The 20,398-nt window shown below is 41.4% G+C and overlaps 3 protein-coding genes across 6 annotated transcripts; 2 read left to right on the forward strand and 1 right to left on the reverse strand.

Annotated features, from left to right (window-relative positions):
- Nucleotides 1–475: 475 nt before the first annotated feature.
- Nucleotides 476–5,734, reverse strand: LOC114876638 (cyclin-G-associated kinase). The gene is made up of 7 exons (XM_029188364.2): nucleotides 5,519–5,734; nucleotides 4,840–4,901; nucleotides 4,182–4,767; nucleotides 3,336–4,120; nucleotides 2,525–3,247; nucleotides 1,041–2,141; nucleotides 476–952 (listed from the first exon to the last, which is right to left on the reverse strand). The coding sequence occupies exons 1-7, from the start codon at nucleotides 5,640–5,642 to the stop codon at nucleotides 845–847; spliced, it is 3,489 nt and encodes a 1,162-aa protein (XP_029044197.1). The 5' UTR covers nucleotides 5,643–5,734; the 3' UTR covers nucleotides 476–844.
- Nucleotides 5,735–6,095: 361 nt separating this feature from the next.
- On the forward strand, nucleotides 6,096–9,354 carry LOC114876639 (ubiquitin-like modifier-activating enzyme atg7). 3 transcript variants are annotated; one of them, XM_029188365.2, is made up of 9 exons: nucleotides 6,096–6,281; nucleotides 6,345–6,571; nucleotides 6,660–7,131; nucleotides 7,201–7,517; nucleotides 7,599–7,899; nucleotides 7,977–8,324; nucleotides 8,389–8,504; nucleotides 8,574–8,868; nucleotides 8,926–9,354. In XM_029188365.2, exons 2-9 carry the CDS (start codon nucleotides 6,375–6,377, stop codon nucleotides 8,986–8,988), a joined length of 2,109 nt encoding a protein of 702 aa, XP_029044198.1. In that variant the 5' UTR covers nucleotides 6,096–6,281; nucleotides 6,345–6,374; the 3' UTR covers nucleotides 8,989–9,354. The 3 variants fall into 3 exon arrangements, with proteins under 3 accessions (XP_029044198.1, XP_029044199.1, XP_029044200.1); XM_029188366.2 differs by lacking the exon at nucleotides 6,096–6,281 and having other exon boundaries at nucleotides 6,480–6,571; nucleotides 6,649–7,131; XM_029188367.2 differs by lacking the exon at nucleotides 6,096–6,281 and having other exon boundaries at nucleotides 6,514–6,604.
- A 577-nt stretch (nucleotides 9,355–9,931) lies between these two features.
- LOC114876646 (transcription cofactor vestigial-like protein 4) lies at nucleotides 9,932–18,815 on the forward strand. Of its 2 annotated transcripts, XM_029188377.2 has the most exons (5): nucleotides 9,932–10,136; nucleotides 11,739–11,979; nucleotides 16,547–16,714; nucleotides 17,176–17,382; nucleotides 17,617–18,815. In XM_029188377.2, the coding sequence occupies exons 2-5, from the start codon at nucleotides 11,922–11,924 to the stop codon at nucleotides 17,694–17,696; spliced, it is 513 nt and encodes a 170-aa protein (XP_029044210.1). In that variant the 5' UTR covers nucleotides 9,932–10,136; nucleotides 11,739–11,921; the 3' UTR covers nucleotides 17,697–18,815. The 2 variants fall into 2 exon arrangements, with proteins under 2 accessions (XP_029044210.1, XP_029044209.1); XM_029188376.2 differs by lacking the exons at nucleotides 9,932–10,136; nucleotides 11,739–11,979 and adding an exon at nucleotides 15,054–15,713.
- Nucleotides 18,816–20,398: the final 1,583 nt, after the last annotated feature.

Genomic DNA, 20,398 nt, shown 5'->3' on the forward strand with positions numbered 1-20,398 from the left:
AACAAAACTTCAACCAACATTTTGGTAAAGGAAAAAGTTGTTCAGAATCACCCCGGCAACCCCCCATTTCTGTGAATTACAAGACACCATGTATACGTATGCCTGTAAAACCACAAAGCATTGAGTAATGTCTCTGTCCCACCATTTTTCCCCCAAGATATATAGTTTTTTATGTATGAAAATGTACGATATCAATCATAGTGTCAGTTCGTCTAGAATATTTTGTAATTTCAAATGAATTATTGAAATAAATATTCTAAAGCTTTTTGTTAATTATTTTAACGCTTTTTAATAAAATTATTTGATAACAATTAGATTTAGTGTTTTTTCACTAGACGAACGGACACTATGATCCAATTTTTTTTTTTTATTATTATAAAGGGACTTTGATGAACTTGGAGAAAATAATGATAATAGACTGTGGATAGATTACGTTTATGATTGAGGTTTATTTATTAGATAGAAGATAAAATACTTGGCCGGAAAATATCTTTATATATTTGGAATCTTCCTTAATTTACATTTTGCCTTATATACATATATACGTTATGCCGCAGTACGCTTAATACAGTAAGTGATCTTACAAGGTTTTTATATGATAAAGATGCATATACACAGGTAGCCATCACAAATGCAACTTCAAACACTGCCCTTTCGCTATCGAATCCGTTAGATTTTTGTCGCTACAGCTAAGATAACATAGCTGGAATGTGTAACACGGAGTTATCTTACATTAAAATAATATTTTCGGGTCTCTTTTCCGCTAGGAACTACCTTTAATCATGGACATAAATTTCAATTTTTTAAAATTTTTTTTTTCAGCAACAAGTAACAGCAATTGGAATTAACTAAATAAGTTTTGTTGCGATGCATCGTTCTCAAATGTACTCCAGGCATTGTTCAGTTCCATAAAAATCAATTTTGCTATATTCTCATTGGCCGTCCCTGCTTGCTAAAAGAACAAAAGAATACATATTTAAATAACGTTACAAAACGTGTGATTAATTGCCCATGATAATAATTCGATGCATATGATATACCTTGTCCGGATGCACAGCCAAGCAAGCTTTTCTATACGCTTTCTTAACATCCGCAGCTGAAACTAATTGATGCATCTCGCATCGTTGCCACCTGTCCGCCTCCGGCCACAAAACAGTATGCATCGAGCAAAGAAGAGCGCGAAGATTTCCCTTCTTCCCCTCCGTCCACTCGGCAATCTTCAACCTATCTGGATCCATAGTCTTAGCAGCCTCGACTTTTCTCATTTGATTTATCGTCTTCGGACTGTCTTTCTCCGCTTTCCTTGAACTAAAGAAGTTGTATCCTTGACTACCGAGTAAATCCTCGAAGGCATCGCCTTTGGTTGATTTATTGCTAGAAGCACCGGTATCCGCCATATTGTTCTCACCGCTGGCTACGTTCGACCTGTGCGTATTAGGACTGGAATGAATCGGCGTACTAGCCGGAGCGGGGCTAGCCGATTGGGGAGTATTCGAGTTCCTCGGCGTTCCGTTCCAACTGGACGTTAAACCGGCCCCTAAAGAACTGGCAAGATTAGCGAACGGGTCCTTGCTCTGCGCGGCAAAGTTTGGAACGCTCGAGTTACGGGGGAAGCTCTCCTCGGTGGTTGAAGATTTCACGGTACTCGATTTAGAGCTTGGCATACCACCTAGGAAATTGTTCGCAGAGTTTCCTCCGAGAGGATCGAATAATAAATCGTTCACTTGCTGTTTGCTATTGGATTGATTCTGTTCGAAGAACATGTTTAAGTTATTGTTAGTATTATCATTTTTCGTAGGCTGATTGTGTTGTCCAAAGAGTAAATCATTCTGGGCAGGATCGCTAATCTTCGGCACGGTGCTTTTAGTTTCTTCCTGAGCAAAAACACCAAAACCTCCTAAGAGATCACTTTCGTTTTGACTAGAGCTAGAAAATATATCTAATCCAGGGTTCACTGGAGGCTGTGGAGAATTTAAGGTACTGGTATCCGGCATTCCTAGATTCAGTAGATCGGCTTCTTGCGGTACAGCCTCTTCCTTCATTTCTTCCTCTACATTTTCCATCGGTTCGGCTTCCTCTTCTTGCACGCTAACGTTGCTCGGCTCTTCGGTTAACGGCGCAGACGACACTTCTTTCTGAATCTAACAGAGAATTACATCGTTGAAAAGCGCCGGTGTAACTGAATACTATAACACCTATACAGTGGCGGTTCGCGTATAGCATCCACTTGATATTAATTCTTTCTTTATACTTGTACAATATATAATCCTTAAGCTTAACGTCAGTCGTCATCCCCAGTTTATGAAAAAGATAGAAAAATCTTTGTATGGAACTGTGCGCTTCAAAGTTCCTGCGGCGCGGTGTTTGACCGTGTGCGCATGCGCACATAGGAAGCTGCGCGCGAGGCTGCGCACTGTCGCTCCCAGTTTTTAAAATAAAGGCTGAACATTTTCTGGAGCATCACCCCCACTAATTTTACCTACGAGCCGCCACTGCACCTACATTTAATTATATCAAGTTTTACCTCCTCCGGTTGAGCAGTTCTAAAGTTCTCTAACGTTTCTTCCATTTCTAAAGTGGACCCGAATAGCGCGTCCGGTATCAAACTCGTGGTCACTTCTGCCTCCCATGGTGCCGGTACTCTGGCCAGTTTCGAATTTTCCTCGGCGACCATAATATTCAGAAGAACGTGGAACTTTCCTCCGATTTCAGGGGCGTCGTCTAGATCCTTCTTCTTAAACGTTAAAGTGTTCTCAGTCAAAGGTATGTAACCCGTGTGAAAGTGAACGGACGCGATTTTAATTCCTATTATACGACCGAGCTGCTGTCGGGCGTGGAATATTACAACGGTTACGTCGCCGCGGACCGTAGCGTTTCCCAGGGCCAATGAAACTTTCCCTTCCATCATCCCGAATAGCCGCATATCCTCGTACTCGGGCCGTTTCGTAGAGAAAACTAACGCACCGTTGCTGTAGATATCTATGTACGGCCGGGAACCATCCTTCGCTCTGGTGAACAACGGTACCGGTTGTATCACCAACGAGCGAAGGGCTAACGGTTTCGTGTGAGGCTGTACACCGCTACTTAATAAGCTCATGTAATTAATACTGCGTAGTTCCGATGGCTGCAGCTGAGGCGGCTGACAACGCCTGGTCGTGAACAACGATATCGTCTCTTCGGGGGTGGTCAACGCTCTGGCATAGATGAGTAAGGTACAGGCGACCGTGGCACTCGCTCGGTATCCATCCTGGAATTATTAAAATAAACGTTACAACTACAGATTCTCGTTTTACAATTTTTAACGCTATAAAACGATATCAACGAAACATACTCACGGTGCAATATAACACTACAACGTGATTGAAGTCGGCGTTCAGGTACCTATAAATATCCTGACAAATTTGGTACAACGCGGACAACAGCGGGGCGTTCGAGTCCGACGTGGCATAGGCGAAGGAACAATCGATGTGCCTACCAGGAAGTCTGGTTACGTTCGGTCGTCCGCGGGACAGATTGTACAACTGTATGCGAGCCGGTGGCGGATGTCGTGCCTGAAGGAAAGCCCTGACGTCCTCCACGTGATTTGCTCGATAGGCGGACTCTATACCGTCCACTGGATACGGCATTATTAAGATACGAGACGTTAAGTAACTTGCGTCCAGTTCAGTCCTGGCCATGCTTTGTTGCACCGTGTGCATCACTTTGCTCGAGGTATCTTTTAAGTTGCGTAGAATACTACCAGCACCGCCTTTTAACGAACTAAATAGGCCAGTCGATTGAGCTACAGGGACCTTGGCGACGGCGGTTTGAACCGGCGCAGGCCTCGGTGGTGGCACGTTCACCGGCGGTGACGGCCTCGGGGGAGGAGCAGGCGTACTCGGGGGCGGTACGGGTCTAGGAGGTGGCGGAGTCTTCGCTGGAACTTCTATCTTCGGGGGTTCTCTGGGATCAAAGTTGTTCGACTCTGCTATCGCCGCGAGACGTTCCAGTATCATCGATGTCGTCAGCCTTCGTACAGGCGATACATCTAAACAACCTTTCACTATGTCATGGAGACAGGCTAGACGAGGATTAGCAGGAAGCGGTGAATACTTGCCGTTAACGATAGCAAGTTTATTACCTGTAAACACGTTGTTACCAGTGACAAAGCTGATTCTATTAGTCGCGTTTTCAATGCGTACCTTCGGGAAACGGATGCCTCAACGTTATCAACGAATAGAGTATACAACCGAGTGACCAACAGTCAACCGGTGGACCGATAGGCTCGTTGTTCCATGTATCCATCATTTCCGGTGCACGATACATGGGCGTTGTGTACTTTGCCATTTGATCCTCTAACGTGGCTCGCCTCTGAGCGTTCCACGATGGATTCGGTAAAATCTGCTGGGTCGACGTGCTACCGAAATCGCAGAGTTTCACTAAACCATCGGTACCGATTAAGAAATTTTCTAGCTTTATATCCCTATGAACGAACGGTTCAGGCTGTTGGCTGTGCATGTGATGCACAGCTCTGGTCGCCTGATAGGCTACTTTACATATTTGGGCAAGAGTTAAGGTATTCGTTGATAAACTCCTAAGTATATCAGCTACCGTCCCACCAGGACATAATTCGGTTACTAATAAATACTCGTATCCTTTGCGATCCTCCCGCTCCAACCGCTGTGCGTACAGATACTGAATTACATTCGGATGACCGGATAGCCTTTTCAAAGTTTCTATTTCCTGTACAATACTTTTGTTAGCCTCTTCATCCACAGCGATGAGTCTCTAAAAATACAGATGTACGTGTTATAATTTATATTTAATTGTATCGCAATAATATAAATAGCAGGTGTTTACCTTAAGAGCGTATTCCTTTCCTGTATTAATATCTTCCACCGCGAATACTAATGCCCAGCCACCTGTTGACAGGTGGTAATATCAATGGTAATTATATATTTTATCATGGAAATGTAAAGGAGCATACATACAAATAACGAGCATACGTATTAAAAATTTCATTGTTTCAATAATATTTTGTTTTCAAATTTAATAACAAGGTGAAGTGCTTCTTATTTCTGAATGGATCTATAATATTTTATCAAACAAAAGAAACGAGAGCACTTGTCTGTTACGTTTAGTTTTGATTTCCTCTTAAAATATCATCGACTGCATTGTATTTTTATTAAAAAACGTACATTAAATTGTGAAATACCAATTGCCTGGTACTGCATGTGAAAATATTTAAATGAACGTTAGTAAATAAAATTCTATAGCTATTTTTAATATGTTACAAAACATTATTTAGGCGTGTAATGTATATAGATCTGAATGTCAAAACATATTTGACACATGTCAAAAGGTTGAGGATTTACAGTGTTCTCAGGATGTACGCGATTCCCTTGCATTACCATCGAATGTTAACACAACAAACGGATATTTTTGTGCAACAATTAAGAGGGGTCACTGTAAAAAACGGTTACTTTCCTTGAATATAATAATCATACATTGGGACGAGTGAAAGGGTTGACAGACTCACCCTCGGCAAGTAGCCTGTTCACACGTAATTTCACATTGTTGATTTCCAGTACTTGTCCAACGTATTCGTTCGTATTTGTGGCTCCGTTCAAGTATCCAAGAGCAGATCTTAAGTAATCCGACATATTTCTTTAAAATATCCCTTTGAACCCCCGAAAAGCGTCTTTCAAAGTTACAGTGCAGACAGCCGATGCTGTCCGGCCATACTGTCTTTGTGACGTCATCGGGAGCCATCGGCAGTACCGTACGAATCTGTTTTTTACCGTACGAAATAATGGAAATGGTTTATAATCATTATTTCAATAATTAAATTATTAATTCTGTTAATTTTCTTTCAGAACGAAGGCTCCATTTGATATTTCAATTAACTATTAGCGTTAAAACATAAGATATGCAGATAAATTTTAATTATTGTTCAATTTATAGCAGTTTATAATAAAAAATGATTGTCATTATTAATTTTACAGGAAATAAGAAAAATGATGGGGAATTGGTGGGAATACTTTTGTTGCTTTTTCATTCCTTTTTTGAATATGTAATAATTGTCATTGTAATTGAACGCACGCATGCGTGCAGTATAATGTACAATAACATTCGTATACCTATGACACGTAAATTAAAATTGTTTTTTTCAATCCTATGAATTTCGTATCGCTTTGTATCGTCGTAAATTCAGTCATTATCGACGATTATAAAGCGGTCGGAATAGGTTATTAAGATAAACAGACCGCGGACGTATTCGGAATCTCCAACATACGCATATTGTGAGTTTTGTCATGTTGTTATCGAATAAACCATATTTTATTACTAGGCATAATCATTTTCAGATTCGCTGTTATCTGTTGGAGGCCTTAAACATGTCGAAGTTTGTGAAATTTGCAACTCTTAGGTCTACCACAGATTGTACGTTTTGGGCAAAATTTGCAGAATTGAAAATAGATAAATTCAAATTGGATGAGAAAGCAATGATTAATTTATGGGGAATTTATAGCCTCGAGTCTTTAAACGAGGAGAATACTAATCCATTGATAATGGATTGTACGTCTTTCAACGAGTAAGTTTATATTTGTACGAAGCATAATTGCTTGTAAGTATAAGCATTTGTCGGAATTAAATTAGAATTACATATAGGTCATTTTCAGAGACACAGAAACGTTCAGTCATAATTCATCTGTGGTTTGTTTGGGGCATATGATCAATACCAACACCTTTGAAGCGTTTCGAAAGATAGATCCTGAGAAACTCATTGATTCAATGGGAAAGGATATAATTCACAGCATTCGAGATGGTTCTATATTACAGAAACCTTGGAAACTCTCGTTATTTTTAGTAGTAGCTTATTCAGATTTGAAAAAATACAGATTTCATTATTGGGTTGCTCATCCTACTCCTTTAAAATTGCCTGAAATGTACTACGAAGAGATTCCGAAACCAATTAACCAGGAATTTACTAATAATTCGGATGACCTATGCAGAGGCTTTCTACGATTAGACAGCAGATCAAAAAATTATTTTGCAATCTTAATATCTAAAGAAGATCAAATGAGCATCGTTGATTTAGCCACAGGAATCAATACGCTTGAGACGAATAAAGTTGATTCAAATGGATCACAGGTATTAAATATATAATTTTATGTAATTACATTGTTCATTTCATTTCCTATTATTAGTTAACTGTTTCAGGAATACAAGGAACTTTACTTTGCATTTTACGACCCTTGTACAACCGCAGAACCTGGATGGCCATTACGTAATTTACTATGTTTATTATTATGGCATTGTCCTACGTATTGTTTCACAAAAATTATTAAAGTAATATCCATACGAGGAAACAAGGCCCAGAATAGCATCGTCTTTAAATTAAAGACAAAAGAGTATGAAGATTCGAAGAAAATCAGAAACGATGTATTTGGATGTTCGTTGGTTGGTTGGGAAAGAAACGCAGCTGGTAAAATGGGCCCTACTATTGTAGATCTATCGCATACCATGGACCCAGCCAAGTAATTATTTGAAAAATAAATTATATATAACATCTACATTTTTATGTAAAACGTTTCACTGGAACTTATGCTTTTTATCAGATTATCAGACAGAGCTATCAACCTGAACTTAAAATTAATGAAATGGCGTCTTGTACCAGATTTAGATCTAGAAAAGGTTAGTAATCTTAGGTGCCTTCTATTGGGTGCTGGCACTTTGGGTTGTGCGGTATCGAGAATCCTTCTTGGTTGGGGAGTGAACAGCATAACTTTTGTTGATAGCTCGAACGTTTCTCACAGTAACACAGTAAGACAAAGTTTGTACACTCATGAGGATGCTGTGAAACATAAGCACAAGGCTCATGCAGCTAGAGACGCTTTGCTTAATATAAGACCAAGTATGGTGTGTAGTTAAACATTTTCTTATTTCGTACAAAATTTCATTATAAATTTCATTATAATTACAAATTAACGCTATAGAACGCGGAAGGTGTAGTCCTCCATATTCCAATGCCCGGACACGTCGTTGGTAAAAGCATGATGGCCTCTACGATAACGTCATTGGTACAATTAGAGGAACTCGTCGAGAAGAGCGACGTGGTATTTCTTTTACTGGATTCTCGCGAAGCTAGGTGGTTGCCCACTGTTTTGTGCGCGGCGAAGAATAAAATTGCGATCAACGCAGCTTTAGGCTTTGATTCTTACACCGTCCAGAGGCACGGTCCTCGGAACCTTACGGTTCCATCTTCTCCAGACTTGGACACAAAACATCCTTGCGGTTCAGATCTTGGTTGTTACTTCTGTAACGATGTAACGCAGCCTGGAAACGTACGTGTACTATGAATTGTACAAACATTTTCATTATTTCTTATTTATCTTTCATATTCTACAGTCGCAAACCGATAGAACTCTAGACCAGCAGTGCACAGTTAGCAGACCAGGTTTGTCACAAATTGCTGCAGGATTGGCGGTTGAATTACTGATAGCTGTAACGCAGCATCCTCAAGGGTGAATAAGAGAATAGAAAGCTTTGGTTAATTAGTGAAATTTTATTTTACGTTTCAATTCTTTTTATAGCATCGAGGCTGGAGCGTTAGTGGGCAACAGCAGGGACAGTATTACTCAGAATGATACCGAATTAGTCGGTCTGTTGGGATGTGTACCGCATACGATACGCGGTTCTCTATGGAATTACGATACACAGTTGACGATTACACACAGGTTTACCGCGTGTACCGCGTGTTCCGTCCCTGTTATCATGGAATATAAAAATCGCGGTTTTCCGTTCGTATTGGACGCGTGTAATATTCCAAACTATTTGGAGAAGTTATCTGGTTTGGAACTGATATTGAAGAGACCCGATTTAGAGGATGTACGTATCGACTGGAATATTGTAAAATATATTTTCTATTATATTTTCTTATTTTAGCTTTGCTACGCGTTGGACAACATAAGCGACGACGAAGAAGAGAAAAAAGATGATACGTCTTGAAAAAAAGAAATTTATCATCGCTTGTACACATTTTACTTTGGACGAAGATGCGTTTGTTACATGTATAATAGATTAAGGTAATCATTACGCGCCGCGTAATCGAATAATATGTATTATAATACCATTGGTAGTCTAGAATTTGTATAATTGAATTTGATACTCGACATTTATTGTAATTGTCCTTTTCTTTTTTATAGTAAGATTGACACTCGACATATGCCTTTGTAAAGTATAATCTTCAGATCAATTTATTATTACAGTCATTCATTATTATTAAATGCCTTTCAATCTCGTTTTTAACGTTCGGATAACGCAAGCAAGATACAGATTAATAAATGTTAATAAACACAGTGGTTGTCTATGGTAGCAGGGTGAATAAAGTATTCTCTACATTATCCTTCAAAGTCCCATCTATCCCACCACCTACAGGGTGTCCCAGAAAGAGTATTAATCCTTTAAGGGACTTCTGAACAACATTTTTCTTTGCGAAAATTTTATTTGAAGCTTCGTTTCTGAATTATTAAGGAAAAACGCTGGCCAATCAGAGCGCGCAGGCTCAGGGACGGCAGCGTCGGCTACGAAAAATGAGCCCGCGCACTATGCGCGCTCTGATTGGCCAGTGTTTTTCCTTAATGATTCAAAAACGAGGCTTCAAATAAAATTTTCGCAATGGAAAAATTTGTTCAGAATCACCCCAGCTACCGCCCCCTTAAAGGACTAACACTCTTTCTGTGACACCCTGTATTATTCATAATCAGATACATCTTGTTCTTGACTTTAATTGTACAAAGCATTCCCTACAGGAGTGAGCATCCGAATGATAAAAATTATAATACATAGTGGAAGGACAAGAGGGACTTTAGACCATATTTATACGAAGTATAACGCGTCTTTGGTTGACAGTTTTGTCTGCAGATCGCGCTGCAAGAGGCGAATGCCATACATTCCAGTGTAACGTTGAAGTAGTGGGGAACCGAGGCTGTCTCTCGTATGTCAAGCAGCCTGTGTTCCGTGTGTCCGCCCGCATACCATTAGATTTCCATCATTTTCAATGAAAATACGTGCTCTGTGTTGATCCGACATGCCATCGTACGTCGTACCGAATGTTTGATCGCAGTTTCGCGAAGGTGTCATCGCGTAACGTTCAGGTAAGTAAAGAGATACACGAAAGATAGAACCACCATTCGATTTACCTTAAGGAATGCGTGGCTCGCTGACTTTTTTTTTTCACGCTACGCCGCATTCCTCTATCGATTCCTTTGACTGACGGACACGTTAACCCGGCGAATGCTTCTGTTTCTGTCGGTTGGTCGGTAAAAATGTACATTTTGAAATAACTTAGTTAATCGACTTTGCATTTTAAAATTCTTTCCTATTTTACCCGCCATAATAAGAAAACGTTATTTTTCATTCGTTTCGGAATTTTCTGATTGGTCATCGCTGTACATGTGTGTACGTATGCCTGTGTGTTGTTACGCGATACCGAACTGCGCTCAACGTTTCGTTGATTCATCGCTTTCGACAAATTCCATTTATCGATAATTTATAATCCCTATCGATACGTTCTATCGTCAGACTTCAATGGTGTCTGAGATTCGTCGATAATCCGTATCCATTGACACTTTGCACGAGTTATCAACGTTGAAAAAATTATTAATAATAATTAATGTGGTAGTTAATTAATATTTCATTGAGAATCGGTAAATTGCGCGAGTCGTCGACGGGGTGGGGTTAAAGGTATTCGATTCAGATTACGAGATCGTTAGGGACATTTTTCTTTCGGTTCAATTTTCTTACGCTTGCACATTTGTATTTTATTAGAGGATTATGTGGAGGGATTGCATTGACGGAATTGGATTTTTCAAAGAGGAATATTAGGGTAATGAAAGATAGGAGAATTCCTGGAAGGAATGTCAATTTCGTGAGGCCATTGTTTATATCGTTCGAATGAAATTGCGATGCCGTATGATGCCGGTTGCGTGGAGGTTCGGAAAGAGAGCAGGGGGCGCGATACGGGAGTGAGAAGAGGAACAGTGGCTAGTGATGGATTGGAGTTGTTGCCGAATCGGTGTACAAATATTTTTTTATTCCAACAGTAATTTAAAGTAATTACATTCATTTCATTTTGATTTTAATCTTCTGCTATTTTATCAGGTAGAAAATCCCAGCCCTTCCATGGTTCAAACTCATCTCCCAATCACGAGTCCAGTTATCCAAAACATCCATTGAACGAATCCAGTATCAATATAAAGATAAGAATTTCAAGCGGCACAAGATTTTTTATTTAGTCCACAAAATTTCCTTTCCTAAATATTTGTATTATTAACTTAGTGCTAAGAAACAATTACAAACCAAAGAAAATAATGAGTGTGCCCTAGAGGCTCATATCTGTACCTATAACAGAAGAAAGATTGTTAATAAACAACGTTAAAAAAAAAAGCAACCCTTTCCTCATCTAACATTCCAAGATGTTCAAAATCCGATTCGCGCGAGGCGTCGAGCCCATCGCTAGCCAACGCGGTAACGGTGGGTGGAGTGGGATCGAGTGCACGGCGGGGTATGCGGAGACTCGCGAAGCAGCTAAGGGGCGGGCGGGATGAGGCGAGGAAAGAAGCGAGAGGCGGGCCTCTGGTGAGGGGTCCGCATTCCACAGACAATGTCACGTTTTTTAATCCCCGTTTTACTTTATTTGTGCTGGCTTCGGCCGCGAGGAAGGCCCCCAAACAGTTAACTTCGACTTCTGTCCCTAGAGAGCGGATTCCTGCGGACCGAGTGTCGGGGCTTGGATCGATTATCCCGCGTACGAGCGCCTACACCGGGTGCCGTCGATCGATTAAGAATCCCCGTCGATCGCGTATTCAAGGGTGAAGCCGTTTTCCACTCGAGGGGCGTACATCAGCGGCGGTACAGCGGTGGTTCCTTGGAAGAGGGAGATGTCCGCTGTCGAGAGCGCCTTGGACGTCCTCTCCAGGGCGGCGACGATGGTGCAAGGTCAGTTTGCTCGAAGGAGCCTTCCTTTCTCTGCCCGCTGTTCAATTCCCTTCGGAAATTAAATTGGCTTTAAGTTTTTATTTTAGCCAGCTCACAAGACAAGATCATGGAAACTAATGTGATATATTTCCATGGAGATGGAAGAGGGGTGAGCCAATGAAATTCTTTGGAGGAAATGTTATACGTTTGATTGGAAAATTGAGCTATGAATTAGCTGAAACTACTTGATACGATCTGCACAATCGACCATGCGCGTGTATGTGTGTACGTTGTCAGCTGTTCTGAACAATAAGCTATATGGTATTTTTCAATGTACCAACAGTGGACGCGTACGGCGTGCTCGTTAACTGGCATTTCCATGAATCCGTTTGTCATTGGTTGATCGTACAACGATGGATTCTAGTTAGAGAGTAGCAAGGAGAACGCGATATTTCGGCCCAGTTCAAGCCTCGCATTCCTACGAAATGCCAATTTCGCGTCGAATTAGATAACATTGTGCAGTGTTTATTTTAGATCCCTTGCCGGTTCTCCAACGCGGCCGTTGGCAAGAGACACTCGATGCTTCTTCTTCTGACGCGTTTACGCATCGCCATAGCGGAACGCACGTGATTGTCGTTTGGGTATCGCTTTCTTCGACGAGCACACCTCCCCTGTCTAACTACTCTTTGCTTTCGTTCTGCTTTCGAAACGTAAGAATGGAAAGTAGTTTTCTGTCGAATTTTTTTCATTCGAATTCCAACCTCGTTACAATTGCATATTTGCAGGGCCGGCCCTGAGATTTCTGGGGTTCAAGGGGAACTCCACATATATGACATAAAAAAAAAAGTAGCTTAAATAAAATTTATAAAATTTGTTGGACCTTGGGGGGCCCTGCATATTTTGCATTGAATTGTTTACAAATCTGCGCGTCAAGGTTCTTTTCATTTAATTCAGGGTCGGCCCTGAGATTTCGGGGGTCCGAGGGGGGCCCCTTGTATAACATAAAAAGTAGCTTAAATAAAATTTATAAAATTAACATTAAAGCTTGCATAATTAATTTAGATTTGCATTTACATCGATTAATATTCAAGTAAACAAGTCTTATGGGGGCCCTAGGGCCGGCCCTGCATATTGTTTACCAATCTGCGCGTCAAGGTTCTTCTTTTCAATGGATTTAATTATTCAGAATTAGCTAGGATATCTTGCAAATATTTTATCTATATCCTAATACTGAAACTAACGACATTTCCTTATTAAAGTAATTGAATTTCAATTATAGCCGAATAAAGGACGCCGTTTTATCGGTACACATTTTGCGCAACAGTCGGAGGGAAAAGGCTCGATTTTCGAAAGCGATCAAGAGCAAATGAACATGTCATCATAGTAGCTTTAGGAAATAATTTTTCATAAATCAATCGAGCTCCTATCGGATCGAACGACGGACCGTATCGAGAGGCCTGTAAGCTCGCTTGTGTGGCGAGAGTGTTACTGGTTTTCTCGTGCGGTTTGTTGTGATGGAATCCCGAGGCTCCCGAACCTGTTCCGAATACCAATCGTAGTTCCGCTCCTCGGCGAACGATGGCGCTTTCGGTGACTTTCTCGGGCCAAAAATATGTTTACCATAAATTTACGAATTATTAATAACCATGTTCGAGGGGAACTGGTCCAGTAGCGGGATATTTTTAGGAATCTTCAATCCTCATAGGAATCTTGCCAATTAATTTTCGTGGATCGATCACCGGGTGATCCATCGCTGTTGATGGATCTATTTTAAGCTCGCGGATAGGATTTATAGCAACAACAAATTCTTCATCGTTTTCAAAATCATCGAGAATTATTTTAGCATCCGAGGAAGGATATTTATTTTCACTGGTGTTTTGTTCTCAGCAATTTTTTCTTTTTTTTTAATTCAGCACATTCCTCGGGGTAGAAATTATACATTGTTCCCGACCGGAGTAGAATCTACGAGTTTCGGTTTAGAGGAATAAGGAAGAGATAGGGCGACGTAGATGGTCACATCGCGTTGTGCAAATTCACGCCCACGAGCGATGGGATTCGCTGTTAAAGGAACGTCCGATAACCGCGTGCGATTACCTGGTCTCTTTGCTATTAAAATACTCGGCATTCCTGCCCGATGCCTCACGATTCCTCGAGGATAACGTGGCACCTTGATCTTGCTTGGGAATTATGGCGCTGACAGCGAGCCTGACGAAAATCAATGGACTGTTCAAGGTCACTATCCCCCCTCAAATATTTAATTATCACTTTCCATGAAAAGGGTAAAATGGGTAGAAAGAAAGTTTATTAAATTCGAGATGTTCTCCAGAATTTAAATTAAATTAAATTTAATGATGCATTATTATTAAAAATTTCCTCTGATAATTTATATAAATTATGAAAGAATCTCGTGGCAGATTTCTTCGCGTCCATGCTAGGATGAAGCGAGAAAGGAACGACGATGGAATTCGAGAATTCTCGGTTGAATCTCTTATCGGATGAATTTTTTTTTTTGTAAACGTGACGGCGTGGATCGCGTACACGTGCACTCGATGCACATGTGCATAGGTGAGCGTGTATCGATCAGCTTTGCTCGACGTATTCTGCCTACCTGAGGAAAGAAAAAAGGGGGAAAAGAGGAAGAGGAAAGAGGCGAGTTAGTATCTCCACGCACACATGCATTCCTGTAACTACTTAGCGATGGCTATGAGCTGTGCATCATTTCTTGAAGTTGGACTTTCAAATAGATTGATCGAAAATTTGATCTTAATTCAGATGTCAAATTGATCTTCAAATGGAATCTTCAATCCATTAAAAAATTCTAGGAACCCAAAGTATGTATGCCGCAGTTCACCAGAGTCCATAACTGCGAAGACCAGTTTTCGTTCTTTGCGCATCTCCAGTACGCATCTTCGCCCTGATTGGCGATACTCCCAAGCGAAGTGGAGAGCGATTGGCGGAGAGCTCGCTGCGTTCCCCCACCATCTTCCAAGCTGCGCGTCGCAGTTATGGACTCTGGTGAACCGCGGTATACATTATAATTTCAAATTAAAATCGAATTTCACATTGAAATATAGGTAAATTGAATCTCGGGTAATTTATATCAGTTACTCGAAACACTAAAATCATTTATATCCGTAGGTAGAATTTTGTTCGTAACGAGCACGACAGGGATCCATCGCTACCTGCATGTGTGCAGCTTCTGCATGTGTAAAAGGCAAGCTTCTCCAACGTGAGGTGGAGGGTGGGGGCAGAGGACGGGACGAGGCGGATGAATGAATGAATCTTAAGACAGTCGTGTAAGAGGGGCATTCACGAATCCACCGGGTCCTTTCAGCGACGTTTCTCTCGGTCGAAAAGACCCTGCCTTTCGTTGTTTCATTCTCGTCCAACGTTTCCACGATTATGACCTTTGACCTCGCAAATTCACGGCTACCGATCACCGGTTGAATTTCCTGACCACCTGGCCGCTTTCCTAAGACGTTCCCGAGGCCAGGACATCATGGAAGCCACTTTCTTCGGCGAGAGGAAGATCCTGGCTCGAATCGAGTCCTTGGACGATCCGCGTGCCAAATAGTGCTCATCGTCGGTTTTTCTTTTTCAATGTTCAATCGGTGTGCCGGACTTGTTTCGTGTACGACCCATGGAGACGAAGAATTTGTTAGTCGTGGCTGATGAGTGGAGATCGGAGGGAATGGAGGTCCAGTCGAAAAGGAGATGCCTCTGGCAACCGTGGCTGAACACGGACAAGCCAGGAGGTACGTGAGGTTCTTCGTTCCTGACCTCTTCTTTCGTTTCAACTTGTTGAGCCATTGATGTACTTACGTGTTGCAGAGGTATTATTTCTGTGAAATTTAATATATGGAATCAGAAGGATATCGAAGGACGTCGAGCGACGAATTTCTGTAAAACCAGGAGTAAGAGAAACGAGAAAGTGAATTGAACGGAACGATTTGGCTCACCTTCCATTCATCCTTTCATTCTTCATCTTTAAACCAGTTTCACCGTCTTCCTGACGATCCTCTCACGGCTATTAGGAACTTCCTGCCTCGTCCTGGGAACCGGACTCGTTCCACCACCCTACAGACCGTCTTTCTTCCTCTTTCGGTCCTACGCTAGTTCTCGATTGTTCCAAGGGTTGTCGGGATCGATTTCCGATTTTAGATACACTAACCCCCTGGTATTTTATAAATAATCATGCTGGAGGCTCAAGGACAGGCATATTCATAGTAAAAAGTCCATTTGCTCTTGGTTTGGTGGGATTATGCATAAGGGACTTGGCACCATCTGATTTTTATTTATTTCAAAAAACATAGAAGAAGTAAAAACACAATTTTATGAAAAAGAAAATAAGAAAATTTTATATTCATATCTAATATTTTTCTTTCATGCAACTTTCCTTTTTTTCAATTTATCATTACTAGTTTCTTCGATGAAATGAACAGTACAGAAAGCTGGACCTTGTTTCTTTCCCCAGCTTTTCAGACAATCATTCAAAATTTATTTTTTATTCAATAAACATACATGTAAATCAATCACATATGACACATATGGAAGCACAAAGAAACTCATGCACCTTGTATTTCCACAGAGGAGCGACCAAAAGCAACGAATCTACACCGGAAGCCTAGCAGCGCGTGGCGCAAGGAGCGTAGGAGGGATCCGATTCAGAGCGAGGCACTCGACATGTCTGCAGCCAGGGTGCATCACCATCATCACAGCAGGCCCAGCGTGATCGTTCCAACCACGCCACAGCCTGGTAAGCGAGCCAGGCAGAGGCCGTACTTCTAACCAGGTCTCGTCGCGAATTCGTTAAAGCGTTGTCGCGTTATTCTTGCCCTCACGCTGGGGGTTGGAAGGGTGCCTATTGTCCGACACTGGGGTGACTACGCGCCGTGACAATGCGGCGTGATGCACGGGGCGCAGATGCGTGCATTCGAACCGTGTTCAATAGAGGAATACGGTTAATCTGCGGCCTCTCGTAGAATTCCTTGCGGGCTTGAACGAAAAATTGTCGCGTCTCCCTTGTTAGGGTTAATTAACGACGTTTAAACGTGCGAAAGATGGACATACTATAAGGGATAGAATTTGGTAGGAATAATTGAGAATCATCATTTACATCATTTTCATCTCCAGAGATTTATTAGGAATTCGTTTATTTGTATTGGGGTTTAGGTTGAACCGTACTTTCTGTATTAATGTAAAATTATTATTTATCAGGTACAACGATCGAGGACACCGCGGTGACACCTACTCCATCGTTGACACCCTCCGCAGCAACAGCGGGTGGGCAAAGAACCGGTATTAGAACGGTGGGTGGTGTAAGTGATCCTGCGATAGACGAGCACTTTAAGAGATCATTGGGCCTGGAAGAGTACGCAGCCGTTTTCAATGCTACTACTACCGACAAGGAGGCAGGTCTCAGTGGTACGGCATAGCGAGAAACTTATTTTCTTTAGAAGAGATACCTGCTTATTTTGATATACATAAATGTATAAATTATTTGCATGCATTAAAAGCAAAGATTATACAATGCGTTTGATATTCAGTATCCCTGTTCCTGGTATTTATTTTTCTTTTTTTTTTTTTTCATATATATATATATATATTTAATTTCACTTTGGAAAGTGCAAATTTCTATCTTTAAAATTATACTTACAGTGGACGATCATTTTGCAAAAGCATTGGGTGAAACATGGACGAGGCTGCAGGCGACCAGTCGAAGCAAGGACTCCACCTAACTGCCGGACAGTTAACAAGAGTTCCAAGGATGTCGCCGTTAAATACGTTGCTGTCCCCGTTTCGTCTGCGCGTGGATCTTCAAGTCCAGTGTCGTGTTCCAGTTACTCGTCGATCAATAGTGATCGTCACGAACAACAAACGTTTTCTTTTTTGGTTTTTTTTTATTTTTTTTTTTTTATTTGACAATCCGAGTCGGGAATCGACGGTCCACGTAATGATAGAGTACCTAAGTGTCCTTGAGTGCGCAGGATCACATTCGTGGATAGCGAGGGACGAGCTCGGTGGAGGGAAGAATTCAGAATAGGAGAGCAACGTGCTTATCTCTGACCTTGTGAATCGAATATTGTACATAGACGGATAGTATTCTTTTATTGTACGCTAGTGATGTGCGGCCCGACTAATGTGTCGGGTTCCCGAGTATTCGGATCGCTTCGGAAAACATCGGGCGGGCTCGGACGAGCGTCGGATGAAGTCGGGTAGACTCGGACGAGCTCCCGCGGGCCGCGGCCTAATTCTTACGTACTTGTTAATATTTGAAATAATCATGTGCAAAATCTGTTTCACGTGGAATTTTGGAATAAGATAATTTTTATTTGGAAAAATAATACTTGCAACGAATTTATTTGGATCAAATAGATTTTGAACATTCTTATTGCAAGCATTAACAAGTACATGAGAGTCGGGCCGCGGAAGCTCGTCCGAATCTGCCCGACTTTATCCGACCTGACCCGAAACAGTCGGGCTACCCGAGCCCGTAATATCGGGTACCCGCACATCCCTACTGTACGCCATTATCACAGCCCTAGGGGCTAGATAAAGTTATTTATTACGAAGTTCCATACTGCCTCGCTAAATAGTTCATACAAATCTGTTCGCTCTCTAACCGAGATCGCGAACGGAGTAACGTGTACACGTAATTAATTATTCAGCTAACCGTTTACGTTTCTATACATGTATGTAACGATTATGTTGTAATTATAGAAAGCCGAGAGACTTTATAAATGACCGTAGAGAATAAGGAACGTGGACACGCGCGTTCGCGTTGCAAATCACACTGTATCGAAGAGAATGAAAGAAAAAAAAGGAGGATACATAAAGCGACTGATAACAATTTTAAATACCGTACGTATTTCGTACCGCGAATTCCTACTCGAGCCTTCCCCTTACGGATTCCCGGATACTGTGGATTGCTAAGAAGAGTAGTACTGATTTCAAATGGTGCTAGGAAGTCCATCGCAAACCCCAGCACGCACAGAAGTCAGTACCTCTGCCTTCTTACTGTTCTCACAATGTTCTTTCCATTTCCAATGTTCGTATGCTGAGATGAATTTCGGGGGAAGCCACAGCACTTTGAGAAACTTCTTCACTAGTAGAAATTTTTAAGCAGATACTTCACTTCTGCGAATACTAATGAACACCAATGGAATTTTAACTTTCATCGCGGTGTTGGCGACACTTATTTGGAAGCAACGACACACGGGTAACAAGGACGGTGGCCAAGAGGCTTTGTGTATCGTAGGTGGGCCCAGACGGGCGAGCCAGACTGTCCCAGGAGCGCTCGGATGGCTTCCTATATGCAGGCAGCCTGTTCACTTGCCGTAAAGCAAAATGGTAACTTAATATTAGACTTGAATATAAGTACGGTAATCCCACACCAGAGTCCAAAGTAAGCCTACACCTACCCGCCGCCCCGTCCGGCAGCCATCCCTGGACCTCCGTTCCCCCTTGCGAACGCCCTCGAGCATAATAATACGATGGGATACTAGATATCGGTGCTCTCTGTGCTCTAGGTGCAAATTGCGACCACCTATGCCTCCGCTCTCTCTCTCCTCTTTTATCTGTTTCTAGCTGGTCTTTCGCTCAGCTGCTCGTCCATCTTCCTGTCTGCAACGCTCCTCTTCTTGTTACAAGGAGAGACAACTCTGTTATGGGTCTCCTCGATGGAGAAGCAAATGGACTGAAAAGAAAATTTTTCTATCAACCTAATAGTTTCTGCTTACTGTAAATGGATACAATGGTACCTATTGTTTATCTGTGTTTCTGATTATGTTATTGTTTTAAGATATTTATATGATTTGTATGATTGTAGGAATTGGGTGGTCCTGATTAATGGCATGGGCTATGTTTGAAGAGCGTTAAGTCATTTTCACTGGTATCTCAATTAATCAGTGTTATGTAATAATTTAATGTTATGGATTATTAATCACCTCCTGATGGTTCTTAAAGGGAAAGTTTTTTCAATAAGTAAATAAACAGAATTCTGTTTACAGGATATTTTAAATGAAATTCATTCTGGTTTTTTTTTTTTTAAGGAGGAAGCACAATAAATATATAAGCTTTGATACTGCACAAATTACAGCTATTTCTGTCGCATGGTTGTAACATTTAATATTTATAGCATCAGTATGCTTTTTCTGAAGCATTAAACCATGTAAGAATGTTCTATATCGTCAGGGGCGTAAGTATTGGTCACTAGTCTTGAAATAGTGACGTTGCCATTGAAGCACTCCCTCCTCGTCACTTTCACCGGTGGATGAACACCGTGTACTGACCACCCTCGTTGCTCTAGCTGAGTCACGGGGGTGTTCTTTGCTTCTCAGCTGACTCTCCCTAAGCTCAATAAACAAAAGTAAGCCAGCAACGATCATTTTTTCTTATATTTAAATTTCCTTTCAGGATCTCCTCCACTTCTACGGTTTCA

This window comes from Osmia bicornis, chromosome 16 (assembly GCF_907164935.1).
Source record: "Osmia bicornis bicornis chromosome 16, iOsmBic2.1, whole genome shotgun sequence".
Taxonomy (NCBI): Eukaryota; Metazoa; Arthropoda; class Insecta; order Hymenoptera; family Megachilidae; genus Osmia; species Osmia bicornis.

Excerpts from the sequence above, each read along its gene's own strand:
- LOC114876638 (XM_029188364.2), bottom strand. The coding sequence starts at position 5,642 with ATGTCGGATTACTTAAGATCTGCTCTTGGATACTTGAACGGAGCCACA. Across the intron at positions 4,768-4,839 it reads GAAAGGAATACGCTCTTAAG|AGACTCATCGCTGTGGATGA; the intron begins GTAAACACCTGC and ends CTGTATTTTTAG. Across the intron at positions 953-1,040 it reads TGGCTGTGCATCCGGACAAG|CAAGCAGGGACGGCCAATGA; the intron begins GTATATCATATG and ends TTGTTCTTTTAG.
- LOC114876639 (XM_029188365.2), top strand. The coding sequence starts at position 6,375 with ATGTCGAAGTTTGTGAAATTTGCAACTCTTAGGTCTACCACAGATTGT. Across the intron at positions 7,132-7,200 it reads TTGATTCAAATGGATCACAG|GAATACAAGGAACTTTACTT; the intron begins GTATTAAATATA and ends TAACTGTTTCAG. Across the intron at positions 7,900-7,976 it reads TTAATATAAGACCAAGTATG|AACGCGGAAGGTGTAGTCCT; the intron begins GTGTGTAGTTAA and ends TTAACGCTATAG.
- LOC114876646 (XM_029188376.2), top strand. The coding sequence starts at position 15,599 with ATGGAGACGAAGAATTTGTTAGTCGTGGCTGATGAGTGGAGATCGGAG. Across the intron at positions 16,715-17,175 it reads TCCAACCACGCCACAGCCTG|GTACAACGATCGAGGACACC; the intron begins GTAAGCGAGCCA and ends ATTATTTATCAG. Across the intron at positions 17,383-17,616 it reads CAAGGAGGCAGGTCTCAGTG|TGGACGATCATTTTGCAAAA; the intron begins GTACGGCATAGC and ends TTATACTTACAG.